Source organism: Heloderma suspectum, chromosome 10 (genome assembly GCF_057233095.1).
Source record: "Heloderma suspectum isolate Gila_16-S chromosome 10, 16-S_ref, whole genome shotgun sequence".
Lineage (NCBI taxonomy): Eukaryota > Metazoa > Chordata > Lepidosauria > Squamata > Helodermatidae > Heloderma > Heloderma suspectum.
The window spans coordinates 46,825,366-46,839,492 of NC_139467.1; the positions used below are offsets into that span (position 1 = coordinate 46,825,366).

At 47.2% G+C, this 14,127-nt stretch overlaps 1 protein-coding gene across 4 annotated transcripts in view; it reads right to left on the reverse strand.

Moving 5' to 3' along the window:
* The window catches only part of RSPO1 (R-spondin 1), a 51,069-nt gene that overhangs the window by 13,313 nt on the left and 23,629 nt on the right, over positions 1 to 14,127 (reverse strand). Inside the window, exons 2-4 of one of the 4 annotated variants that reach the window (XM_084816226.1) lie at positions 12,753 to 13,169; positions 5,386 to 5,577; positions 4,235 to 4,384 (exon numbers count right to left, since the gene is read on the reverse strand). In XM_084816226.1, the coding sequence (XP_084672352.1) occupies positions 4,235 to 4,384; positions 5,386 to 5,577; positions 12,753 to 12,855 (445 nt within the window). In that variant the 5' untranslated portion in view covers positions 12,856 to 13,169. Of the gene's footprint in view, positions 1 to 4,234; positions 4,385 to 5,385; positions 5,578 to 12,541; positions 13,170 to 14,127 lie in introns of all 4 variants that reach the window. The other 3 variants (XM_084816227.1, XM_084816229.1, XM_084816228.1) reach the window with 3 other exon arrangements.

Consider the following 14,127-nt stretch of genomic DNA (forward strand, 5'->3'; position numbering starts at 1 on the left):
CAAGCTGCAGCTTAGAATCACAGAATCACAGATTAGTAGGGTTGGAAGGGCCCTATGAGACCATCGAGTCCAACCCCCTGCTCAATGCAGGAATCCAAGTCAGAGCATCCCTGACAGATGGCTGTCCAGTGAATGCCTCCAGTGTGGGAGAGCCCACCACCTCCCTAGGGAATTGGTTCCATTGTCGTATTGCTCTAACAATCAGGAGATATTCCTGATGTTCAGCCGGAATCTGGATTCCTGTCACTTGAGCCCATGATTCCGTGTCCTGCACTCTGGGATGATCGAGAAGAGATCCTGGCCTTCCTCTCTGTGACAACCTTTCAAGTACTTGAAGAGCGCTATCATGTCTCCCCTCAGTCTTCTCTTCTCAAGGCTCAACATGCCCAGTTCTTTCAATCGCTCCTCATAGGGCTTTGTTTCCAGTCCCCTGATCATCTTGGTTGCCCTCCTCTGAACCCTCTCCAGCTTGTCTGCATCCTTCTTAAAGTACGGTGCCCAGAACTGGACACAATACTCCAGATGAGGCCAAACTAGTGCTGACTAGAGGGGAACTAGTACTTCCCGTGATTTGGAAGCTATACTTCTCTTAATGCAGCCCAAAGTAGCATTCACCTTTTTTGCGGCCACATCACGTTGTTGGCTGATATTCAGCCTGACTGCACCAATTCCAAGATCCCTCCCACTTGTAATAATGTTGAGCCAAGTATCGCCCATCTTGTAAGTGTGCATTTGGTTTCTTTTTCCTAGGTGCAGAACTTGGCATTTATCCCTATTCAATTTCATTCTGTTGTTTCCTGCCCAGCACTCCAGCCTATCAAGATCACTTTGAATGTTGTTTCTGTCTTCCAAAGTATTCGCTATCCCGCCCAATTTGGTGTCATCTGCAAATTTGATCAGCATACCCTGCATCTCCTCCTCCAAGTCATTAATACAAATGTTGAAGAGCACTGGGCCCAGGACTGAGCCCTGCGGTACCCCACTCGTTACCTCTCCCCAGTTTGAGAAGGTCCCATTGACAAGCACTCTTTGAGTCTGATTCTGTAGCCAACTGTGGATCCACCGGATCGTTGTTTCATCTAGCCCACTTTGAGCTAGTTTGCTCATCAGGAGATCATGGGGCACTTTGTCGAAAGCTTTGCTGAAGTCGAGGTATATTATGTCCACAGCATCCCCACAGTCCACAAGGGAGGTGACCTGATCAAAAAATCAGATTCGTCTGGCAGGATTTGTTCTTGACAAATCCATGTCAGCTCTGAGTAATCACTGCATTGTTTCCAAAGTGCTTACAGATGGATTGTTCTATAATCTGCTCCAGAATTTTCCCAGGGATTGATGTCAGACTGACTGGTCTGTAGTTCCCAGGTTCCTCCTTTTTGCCCTTTTTGAAAATAGGGTCAACATTAGCCCTCCTCCAGTCATCTGGCACTTCACCCATCCTCCATGATTTCTCAAAGATAATAGACAGTGGTTCTGAGAGCTCTTGTGCCAGTTCCTTTATTACACTAGGATGCAGTTCATCTGGCCTTGGAGATTTGAACTCATTCAAAGTAATGAGGTGTTCCTTGACCATATGCCTATCGATCTCAAGCTGCAATCCTGCCCCTTCGGCCTGTACTTCACCTTTGCCAGGGGGCTCATAGACCCTCTTCCGGGAGAAGACCGAGTCAAAGTAGGAATTGAGCACTTCTGCGTTTTCTTTTCCATCTGTTATCATTTTGCCATCCTTATTTAATAGTCCAGCCACCATTTCTTTCCTCTGTCTTTTACTATGCATGAAGCTGAAGAAAGCCTTTTTGTTGCTTTTAGCATCCCTCGCTAACCTCAGCTCATTCTCAGCTTCAGCCTTCCTGACACCATCCCTGAAATTCTGTACTACCTGTCTGTACTCTTCCTTTGTAGCTTGGCCTTCCTTCCTATATGCATCCTTTTTTTTTGTTTTCAGGTCATTTCTGAGCTTTTTGTGAAGCCACATTGGCTTTTTTTGTTGTCTTCCACCTTTTTTTCTTGTTGGAATTGTTTGTAATTATGCCTTTACAATTTCCTTCTTTAAAAACTCCCACCCATCTTGGACTCCTTTTCTCGTTAGAGTCGCTTGCCATGGAACCTTACTGATCACTGTTCTGAGTTTATAAAAATTGGCTTTCCTAAAATCCAGGGTACACATTTGGTTACACTCAGCTTTTGCTTCCTTTAGAACCAAGAACTCAAGTATAATGTGGTCACTTTCCCCCAGAGTTCCCGAAACTGCTACTTTATCCACTAAGTCATCTCTGTTGGTTAGGATCAAGTCAAGGTAGCCAATCCTCTGGAGTCTTTCTCCACTTTCTGTAGGAGGAAGTTATCAGCAACACAAGTCAGGAATTTCCTGGAGGGGCCATGTTTTGCAGAATTTGTCTCCCAACAAATGTTGGGGAAACTGAAGTCCCCCATTACTACTACATCTTGCTTCCTTGAAACATTGGTGATTTGCTTTTCAAAAGTTTCATCCTCGTCTTCTCCTTGATTGGGTGGCCGTTAGTTGACTCCGACCACCAGTTTCCTTTTATTCTTTGCTGCTTTTATTTTGATCCAGATGCTCTCGATGGGGCTACCAAGCTCATCCTTCTGTATTTCTGTTCAGAGATATGTATTTTTACCATATAGTGCAACTCCACCTCCCTTTTTGTTCCTTCTGTTCTTTTTGAACAAGTGATATCCTTCAACTGCTGTATTCCAGTCATGGCGGTCACCACCCTCATAGCCAGTCATTCGCCCGGAGTATTTTTCGTTCCCTTTCTATCCCTCTTCTAACTACTAGAAGGATGGATGAGAAAACTGTCTGGGCCCCAAAGTTCTTGAGTTTCCTGCCCAAAGCTTCAAAGTTTCTTCGTAGCTCTGCTTGGCGGTATCATTTGTTCCCACATGGAGGAGAAGAAAGGGATACCTGTCAGTGGGCTTTATGAGTGTAGGCAACCTTTCAGTCATGTCTCTAATCTGTTCTCCTGGGAGACAGCATACCTGGCGAGTCCATGGGTCTTTGCGATATACTTGGGTCTCGATCCCATGCAGCAAGGAGTCTCCCACTACTACTAACCTTCTATTCTTGTTGTTGTAGGCCTTGGCTTCATTGCCTCTGCTTGACTGACCTTCAGCCTCTTGCTCGCTCTCATGTGGGGTCTCCTGTAATTCTTCCTGTGCAGGCTGTCCTCCAGTCCCATCCTCAAGTACCTGGAAACAGTTCCATAGCTCCACTGCTTCGATGGGTGCAGAGTGGCTTCTAGTTCTTCTGCTCCTAACTGTCACCCTTTTCCAAGGAGTATCCTCTACTCCATTTTTCCTCACCTCAGCATTTTCCTCTTCTGCCTCAGCTTGCTGTTGCTCTTCCAGCTTCTGTTCTTCGCTTTGCTGCTGTTGTTTCACTGTTCTGTTCAAGAACTCTTCATCTTCTCTTATTCCCTGGAGGGTCGACAGTCACCGCTCCAGTCCTCTTACTTTTTCTTCCAGCAGTGTGATCAACTTGCACTTGTGGCAGGTGTAGGCTATGTTGTTCTCAGGCAAGAAAACAAACCTGGCACACACCTTGCAGGTCACCACCGTCTTTTCCTTCAAGTCTCTATTCCATTTAAGCGTCTAGCTTTCTGATTGTACTGCAATAGCCTCTGCTTTGTCCTCTATTCACTGGAGGTTGACAACAGAGTCCCACTGGTATGGAAGTGTGTGTTACAAGAAAAAGAAATTTTAAAAATGTTAGGGGCCTCCCCCTTGACCTCCCCAGGCCAACTCCTGTTTGCTCCCCCTGTTCACTCACTCTGATCACTCACTCTCTGGGAACTTGCTTGGTTGTTTAGCCCCTACACCAGCTGGTGCAGCTTCCTCTGCTCTGCTCAGCTAGGAGTCAGCAATCTCAATCTTGCCTGGATTGATATGCATCAAGAATCGCTCTGAATAACCTTGCAAATCAGCTGCATCTGATCTGGAGCCAGCTTTGGTCCCAGCAACGAAGCCAAGAGACACTGGTCTTCACAGGATCTGTTTCTGCTATGATGGAACTTATATGCTTTTGAATTGCCTGTAGTACTGTGGAGTCCCAGGAAATGTAGACGTTTACATAAAAACTACAATGGCCACTTGTGCATCATTGGGCAGGGGAGTGCAGGAAAAGTGTCACACCTCTGAAACCAAATGGGCCTGAGCTACTGGCCTGGACATCCAGACAACACCACCATCCTTACCACCACACCATAATACTCACCCGGACTGCTGCATTCCATAGTACCATTGGCAGCAGAGAAGCCCTCGGGGCAGGTTGCAGAACATCTTCCTTTGTGCAAGTACAAGCCTTCCTTACACTTCGTGCAAAAGTTTCGGCTGAAACAGTCCTCACAGTTGTCAATTTTGCATTCTGTGTCCAGTGGGAGAGAAATTAAAAAACCCAGCTAGAATTGTCCCTTCAAACGCAATCTTTTCCTACAGTGTCTGTAGGTGGGCTTCCCTGCTACTAGATTCCAAATTAGGTGATTAAGAGAGCCCCACAAGTGCCTTGCATTAATTATTATGACTGGGGATGGAGTGGGAAATGCAACCAGCACTGAGATAAAACAGAATTGGCACAATGTCTGCTACACACAAAGACTATAGAAAACTCCTTGTGGCCACTAATGTTGGGGGATCCTGGTGGGGTGGGAAAAAAATGCTACTTTCTGGTTTGCTGGAGAGAAGTGGAAGTGGTCATTCTCTGCTCTGAGCTGAGCACATACTGTTCCTTCTCTCTGTGTCTGCATGAAAGCCGAACTGTAGATGCTCTCTAATGTGTGATGTTATGCATGATGTACCTACTTTTAAAGGGATTTTTCCTGAGCAGTGAGTACCCAACCTGGGGCCCGGTGGGCACCTTTCTCTTTTGCATTGGCCCATTCAATAGGACTCTTTAAAAGAGCAGTTTATTGTGGAGTACGCTCTGGAGAAATCATTCAGCACCCTGGGATCCAAGCCTTGCTATGGTGATAGAGTATTTTCTCTGCCCATTCGACAGAAACACTTGTTGAAAGGAACTCTTGGAAATCCTCTTGATATTTTTCATTCCAATGGAGTAACAGAAATAATTCTTATGTGAAAGTTATAGAAGTAAGCACATTTCTTACCAGCTCTTCCAGGTCTCCCTCCTTAACAACTTTTTTTGTGGTAAGAAAAGAGTTGGAAGAAATGGTGGGAAAACATGGGAGGGCCAGAAATGGAAGAAAATGTGTGGAGCCCTCCTCAAACTCTGGCAGGACGATGGCACAAAAAAACCCTGGCCTGGAATAACTGTCAGAACAATGAGGGGTTATTGGCTGTGAAGCTGAAGCCACAGCGCTGCTTTCCCCCCCGCTCCCTCCCTCCCTCCCTCCCATCCAAAAGACTCACTCAGGCACTTGTTCATGTCCGGATTGCGCACGTCAAAATAGCCCAGTGGACAAGAAGGCAGGCAGATGCCAATCTGGCGGATGTCGTTCCTCTCCAGAAGGATGAAGAGTTTGGGTGAGCACTTGAGGCATCCATTGAATTCGGAGCACAGGTCACACCCTTTCACACAGCCCTGACTCATCTCTGTGCTGACTGGAAGAGACAGAGGGAAAGGAACAGGGCAGAGCAAGATCACCCGTCGGCTACTTGGGAATATGACCGGCTGGCCCTGAGCTCCCCGTCTGAGAAATGGCCTTTCCCTCCCAAGGACTGGTGGGTTTCCAGCAGAAACCAGTGCCAAAGGTGTCCCCCTCCCCAGAGACCGGCCCTCGTTATTTGTTGCAGGGAATAAATGGATCCAGGGCCCTGGGCAGGTCCGAACTAGGGAGACTGTTTTCCAGCGCTCCCCTCGTAACCCGCGGGATGGCTGCCTGGAGCCCCCTGCTTGGACTGGCTCTGCAGCAGCCTGTCTTGCAGGCTGGCTGCTGAGCCGTGGGGCCGCGCAGAGCAGACAGCCAGCGCCTTGAGCCGTTCCTGGGAGGAGACACGTGGCACTCCACGCTGCGACAGCGGGCAGGGGCCACAGCGAGAGGCCCCTAATATTTTTTTTCATTTTTCATTTTATTTTTAACTAACTTTATTCCATTTATTTGTCTTGTAACACACACTTTCACACAAGTGGGACTCTGCTTTTAACCTCTACTGAGTACAAGAACAGGCACAGGCTAGTCTAGAACAATCACAAAGCTAGACACAAAAAGGGAAAAGAGGCTATGGAAGGACAAGACTCTCCAGTGGTGGTGACCTGCAAGGTGTGTGCAATTTTTGTTTTCTTGCCTGAGAACAACATGGCTCACACCTGCAACAAGTGCAAGTTGATCACGCTGCTGGAAGAAAAAGTAAGTGGACTGGAGCGGCGACTGTCGACCCTCCGGGGAATAAGAGAACACGAAGAGTTCTTGGACAGAATGGGGGAACTACAGCAGCAAAGGGAAGACCAGAAGCTTGAAGAGCAACAGCAAGATGAGGCAGTGGGAAATGCTGAGGTGAAGAAAAATGGAGTAAAGGATACTCCTTGGAAAATGGTGACAGTTAGGAGAAGAAGAACTAGACGCCACTCTGCACCAGTGGAAGCAGTGGAGCTGTGGAACCGATTCCAGGTACTTGCGGATGAGACTGGAGGACAGCCTGCAGAGGAAGAATCACAGGGGAACCTACATGAGGGTGAGCAAGAGGCTGAAGGTCAGTCAAACAGAGGCGATGAAACCCAGGCCTACAACAAGAAGAAGAGAAGAGTGGTAGTAGTGGGAGACTCCTTGCTGCGTGGGATCGAGGCCCAAGTATGTCGCGAAGACCCGTGGACTCGCCAGGTATGTTGTCTCCCGGGAGGACGAATTAGAGACGTGACTGAAAGGTTGCCTGCACTCATAAAGCCCACTGACAGGTATCCCTTTCTTCTCATCCATGTGGGAACAAATGATACCGCCAAGCGGAGCTACGAAGAGATCACGTCAGACTTTGAAGCTTTGGGAAGGAAACTCAAGAACTTTGGGGCCCAGATAGTTTTCTCATCCATCCTTCTAGTAGTTAGAAGAGGGATAGAAAGGGAACGAAAAATACTCCGGGTGAATGACTGGCTACGAAGGTGGTGCCGACGAGAGAGATTTGGATTCTGGGACCACGGGCTATACTTCCTGGAAGATGGGCTGTTGGCAAGGGATGGGTTGCACCTCACAAAGGATGGGAAGAATGTGTTTGGCCACAGAATGAAGAACTTCATCAGGAGGGCTTTAAACTGAATGCTACGGGGAAGGGAGATGTAATGTTGGGGGTAACAATGGACGTAGGCACATGCACTGCAACAGAGAGAACAGCTCTGATAGCGCCCAATAATAGTCTTCAGACACATGTAGGAAGAAAGCCAGACTATGAAGCACATGCTCTTCGATGTCTATATACTAATGCCCAGAGTATGGGAAACAAACAAAACGAAGTTGAACTCTTAATACAGGAGGGAAATTATGACTTGATATGTATAACTGAGACTTGGTGGGATGACTCTCATGACTAGAATACAGCAGTTGAAGGATATCACTTGTTCAAAAAGAACAGGAGGAACAGAAAGCGAGGTGGGGTTGCCCTGTATGTGAAAAATGCATATCTCTGCACAGAAATACAGGAGGATGAGCTTGGTAGCCCCATCGAGAGCATCTGGGTCAAATTAAATGGAGCAAAGAATAAAAGGAACCTGGTGGTTGGAGTCTACTACCAGCCACCCAAACAAGGAGAAGACGAGGATGAAACTTTTGAAAAGCAAATAGCCAATGTTTTAAGGATGCAAGATGTAGTAGTAATGGGGGACTTCAGTTTCCCCGATATTTGTTGGGAGACAAATTCTGCAAAACATGGCCCCTCCAGGAAATTCCTGACTTGTGTGGCGGATAACTTCCTCCTACAGAAAGTAGAGGAAGGAACTAGAGGATCGGCTATCCTTGACTTGATCCTAACCAACAGAGACGACTTAGTGGATAAAGTAGCAGTTACAGGAACTCTGGGGGAAAGCGACCATGTTGCACTTGAGTTCTTGGTTCTAAGGGAAGCAAAAGCCGAGTGTAGTCAAACGCGTACCCTGGATTTCAGGAAAGCTGATTTTAATAAACTCAGAACAGTGATCAGTAAGGTCCCATGGCAAGCAACGCTAACGAGAAAAGGAGTCTAAGATGGGTGGGAGCTTTTAAAAAAAGAAATTCTCAAGGCACAATCACAAACAATTCCAACAAGAAGAAAAGGTGGAAGACAACAGAAGAAGCCAGTGTGGCTTCACAAAAAGCTTAGGGATGACCTGAAAACAAAAAAGGACACATATAGGAAGTGGAAAGAAGGCCAAGTAACAAAGGAAGAGTACAGGCAGGTAGCACAGAATTGCAGGGATGGCGTCAGGAAGGCTAAAGCTGAGAACGAGCTGAGGCTAGCAAGGGATGCTAAAAACAACAAAAAGGCTTTCTTCAGCTACGTGCAAAGTAAAAGGCAGAGGAAAGAAATGGTTGTTCAGCTTTTAAATAAGGATGGCAAAAGGATAACAGATGACAAAGAAAAGGCAGAAGTGCTCAATTCCTACTTTGGCTCAGTCTTCTCCCAAAAGAGGGTCTATGACCCCGCTGGCAAAGGCGAAGTGCAGGCTGGAGGGGCAGGATTGCAGCTTGAGATTGATAGGCATACGGTCAAGGAACACCTAATGACTTTGAATGAGTTCAAATCTCCAGGGCCGGATGAACTGGCAGAAGAACTCTCAGAACCGCTCAGTAGAGGGCTAATGTTGTCCCTATCTTCAAAAAGGGTAAAAAGGAGGAACCTGGGAACTACAGACCAGTCAGTCTGGCATCAATCCCAGGGAAAATTCTGGAGCAGATGATAAAGCAATCCATTTGTAAGCACCTTGAAAACAATGCCGTGATTACTCGAAGCCAACATGGGTTTGTCAAAAACAAGTCCTGCCAGACAAATCTGATCTCATTTTTTGATCAAGTAACCTCCCTTGTGGACCGTGGGAATGCTGTAGACATCATATACCTCAACTTCATCAAAGCTTTCGACAAAGTGCCCCATGATATCCTGATGAGCAAACTAAGGTGGGCTAGATGAAACAACGATCCGGTGGATCCACAGTTGGCTACAGAATCGGACTCAAAGAGTGCTTATCAATGGGACCTTCTCAAACTGGGGAGAGGTAACGAGTGGGGTACTGCAGGGCTCAGTCCTGGGCCCAGTGTTCTTCCACATTTGTATTAATGACTTGGAGGAGGAGATGCAGGGAATGCTGATCAAATTTGCAGATGACACCAAATTGGGTGGGATAGCTAATACTTTGGAAGACAGAAACAAAATTCAAAGTGATCTGGATAGACTGGAGCGCTGGGCAGAAAACAACAGAATGACATTTAATAGGGACAAATGCCAAATTCTGCACCTAGGAAAAAGAAACCAAATGCACAGTTACAAGATGGGGTATACATGGCTCAACAACACTACAAGCGTGAAAGATCTTGGAATTGTTGTCGATCACAAGCTGAATATGAGCCAACAATGTGATGTTGCTGCAAAAAAGGCAAATGCTCTTTTGGGCTGCATTAATAGAAGCATAGCTTCCAAATCCTGGGCAGTACTAGTTCCCCTCTACTCAGCACTGGTTAGGCCTCATCTGGAGTACTGTGTCCAGTTCTGGGCACCGTACTTTAAGAAGGATGCAGACAAACTGGAGAGGGTTCAGAGGTGGGCAACGAAGGTGATCAGCGGACTGGAAACAAAGCCCTCTGAGGAGAGACTGAAAGAGCTGGGCATGTTTAGCCTTGAAAAGAGAAGACTGAGGGGAGATATGATAGCACTCTTCAAGTACCTGAAAGGTTGTCACAGAGAAGAAGGCCAGGATCTCTTCTTGATCATCCCAGAGTGCAGGACACGGAATAATGGGCTCAAGTTGCAGGAAGCCAGATTCCGGCTGAACGTCAGGAAAAACGTCCTGACTGTTAGAGCAATATGACAATGGAACCAATTACCTAGTGGGGCGGTGGGCTGTCCCACACTGGAGGCGTTCAAGACGAGGCTGGACAGTCATCTGTCAGGGATGCTCTCACTTGGATTCCTGCACTGAACAGGGGGTTGGACTCGATGGCCTTGTAGGCCCCTTCCAACCCTACTATTCTATGATTCTATGATTCTGCGACCGAAGCTGGAGCAGAGACGAAGCACCTCCCGCCCACAGGCCTGTGGCTGCTGCTCAGCGGGTCCTTGAGGGGCAGGTCCTGAGCACGGGTGCCTAGTGTGCATAGCTGTAGTGATTAGCCCTGCGCCCAGAGCAATGTCTGTTGCTGCCAGAATCACCTGGCATCTTGAGGATATGGAGGCTCACAGCATTGCAAGGAAGGTTGTAGCCATGTGCCATAAACGGGGCCTGGTTTGCTGAGGTTTCTGGTGACAATGGTTCTGGAAAAGCCATTTCAGCCAATGTCAATGGCTAGCCTGCGGGACCAGTTGTCCCTCCATCCCCTTCGAAACAGTATGCAGCCTGGAATGGGCTCCCACTCCTCAGGCAGACTGGGGGTAAATCTGAGCTGGATTAGGACTGGGAAATGGCACATCCACCCATATATGGTTGTGTGGCTGGGCCAGCCAGTGGCCATGAATAATAAAGGATTTTAACTGCACATGGAAGACAAACAGTGGTCAGATGCAGGGAGAAGCTCTGGGGGCACTCTGGAATCACAGCCTTCCCTCAGTTCTCTCAGCATGAGCGTTTTGGAAGATGTAAGGCATTGCCCATGCAGACCCCAAGAAGAAAAGCACAGACAAAGAACCAGTGGCCCCCTCTCCCTCCACTCTCTGCTCTGCTTGCCTCCAGGCAGGCTTCCCTCTCCAAACTCTCTTAGTTGGAAGCACAAGGCACGTCACAAGCCCAGATCTGGGGACAGACTCACTCCTGGGCCCTCAACCTGGGCCAAAAAAAACATCCACTTTTATGTCTGTGCTGCTTTCTGGTATCAATTATCATAGACAACTCAGCCTGGTTTTTAAACAAATCGTCACAGGTTATTTATACTGGTTAATTGTGCAAGCATTGACTTTTGTTTATAGCAAGACTACATCTTTTTTTACTTTATTTTAAACACATTATTTCTTCTTCCTCCAAAGCAAGTGCTTCAACATTCCTGAGAGTCAAAAGGCCTGCTTTCTTAGAGGCAGGGAAAGTTTTCCTAGGAGAGAGACAAAGCCCACAAAGGCCTTTCATGACACCACTATATTGGGATAGCAGCAGCACCAGCACTAATTAATAGCTCAGCCCCAGCTGGATTTACACCAACAACTGTTCAAGTGGAGCCAGTTCATCCTCCAACATGATGCACATGACTCTCTGACCCATATTCATATGGTAAAGGAGAAAATGTGCAAACTTGCATCTGACATGATGAGATACATCACTTACTGTTCACACACGTGTGCTTTTATTGCACAACAAGAACATCTGTTTCTCTTTTTAAAAAATCCTTAAGGTTGCACTGTTGCACTTTTTCCGAGTACTTGAAGCACAGTATTTTGTACCTGAGAGATTACTGTGTGTGGAACATGGATGGCAAGTGTTACTACTCTCCCTTCCATGCTCACATGGTTTTGTGAAGTTCTGTTTAATTTTTTGTTATTGTTCTGAAGGTTGTTCACTCCATACAATTCAAGCACAGGACTGCACATCTAGCCATGTTTTCTTTTCTCTAATGGCAAGCAGTACTGACTGGAAAATTCTAGTCCCCCTGCAGCAATGCCCACACAATGCTGTGAAGTTTGGGGTTTAAGTGGGAGTAGGGGTGGAAGGAATTGCATGGTAAATGCTTATTGGGATGCTTTGCCTCCCCCCGCCCCCAACACACACATCTATTACATGCAGAAGGGATGTTGCGTTATTGTTTTGAAAGTACACAAATGCCATCAGACAAGTGAGGATGTGCTCATATTACACTCACGCCCTGTGAGGAAAGCAAAGCTGCCCTCAAAAATTTCCCTCTTGCTGTCAGCAAGCTTGTGAGTTCCTAACAAGCCACAAAGGAGCGCTGGGTGAGTAGTTTTAATGCTTCTTTTGACTAAAGAGAATACTACAGTTTCATCCTTGAAGGCTACAGACATTTCAGATAGCCAAAGTACGGAAAGATGGGGTCTAGCATCACAGGAATGAAGGTGCATCTAGAGGGGACAGACTCAAACAAGGTCATGAAAGCTGCTTGCAATGCTGCAGGGCTGCAGACTGCACACTTGGCAGAGGCTGGAACATCCAGGACATCCAGCACGTATTACTCCTCGCATCCATGCATGCATATGGACACACCCCCTTCCCCATTCTCCTTACACAGATGGACACCAAGGTTTCTATATGCTTAAGTTCCTTACTTGGCATCACTTTTCAGCTCTGATATCCCTAGTCGAGCATTGTGTTTAGCACATTTGGAGAAGCCTGGCACTTCTCATTCTGATATTAAGACCACACTCTTCCCCAGTCTGTCCCCCCCACCACCACTGGCCACGTTGGGTTAATGAGAATTGGAGTCCCACATCTGGAGGACCACAGGTTCCTCACCCCTGTTCCAACCCATACAAGGCAGGATGAGGTGGTTTCTGTATGATTTGCCTTCTTCACACGAAGCCTGGGCCACCCCACCTGAAGGCTAGAGAGTTCTTGTCAACCTTGAATCTTAATGTGCTTGAAAATGCAACGCAAGAAGAATTGTACAAGACAGGTCTGTTTCATAGTGGAACTTGCCATTCAAAAGGAGTCTCATCATACATACTTCGTCTTTGCCTCTTGCCCTTCAATGCCTTGCTGCTATTGTTGCTGTCTGCAAGATCCACCAAGCTTAGAAAAACCACCAGTACACACAGTCCAAGCTGCATAGTAACTTCCCAGCAGCACAGCCCCTTGAAGGCGGAGTGATGGGAAGACTCGGGTCGACAACTGGGTTGTGGTGTGTGACCCCTTTTCCTAATATGTTTGGGGCTTGATCAGAACCACGAGTCTGTACACGATGCCTGGTAAGAGACCATCTTCACAAACCAAGATCTTGGCCACAAGCCATGAGGTTGCAGATAACATGTTTCTGTTTTCAACTCCATAAGGAGTGTGAGAGATTGCAGGTGACAGTCCCATCTGGGGGCCAAGGCACAGCGAGCACAGAGCTGCTTGGAGCCTTTCTGCTTTCACCAAGAAGCTGGAAGGGAAGAAAGCAAGCTGGTTAATTTTGATTTAAGTGTCAGCCTTTGTTTTACATCCTTCCCTCTCAATTGCTCTAGATAACCGGAGGGCTTCCTGTTAGGATCTTTTGGCTATTTGCTTTTCTGAAAGCAACTGAGACTGTCTGTGACAGCTTCCAAATCTAACTGCTGCTTCCCCTCCTCCAACAACAACATCTAGTCCTGCCAGCTATGTGCTACATGCAAGAGAGAAGGAAAGGGGAGAGGTCAAGTGACAGGAGGAATGTTGATCATCATCTATATAGTCTGAACAACTTTCCTTTGTTGACATGTGGAGTCCCCACCCCACCCCACCCCGTGCTAAGGATTAAAACCCTGAAATGCACAAAGCCCCTGCCCCAAAGACGACGGCGGTGACACAGTGTTTAAGAGCCTAAGAAATGAGCCGGAGCCCCCTCCCTGTTTTCCGGCCTTGTGCTGGTCTGAGCCCTGAACAGATCTGAGGTATCCAACAAGGTTGGTCCCTGCCAGTGGGCCATTGCTGATGGTTTGAACAACACCACAAATAACCTGAGTCTAGGCTGGTAATGGTATGCAAACTAACAGACCTAAAAAGCTGGGTCACTGAGTGTGTTGGCTCAGAGATGGAACAACTGCAGTTCACGCCCTTGAGTCAAACAGATGGAGCAGAACATTCTCTCGGCACTTCTGCCGTCACTATCCAGGCGGTTGCCAAGGCTGCCAGACTGTGCTGGTGTCAAGCATGTGTTTGCACTTAGAGTGACACCGCATCATTAAACTCGTCTGTGTCGTGTGTGTAGATTTCAAATAAACAATTAGCTGCTTGTGTAAATCCTGCCTGGCTTTTGGCTTGGAAGGCTGTTTGATGCACCTGCATTACAAATGCTATCAAGTGTTTAAGCTTCTTTGGCCAAGCATGGTTTCATCTTGAGTGAAAGGGAGGACTAGGAACAT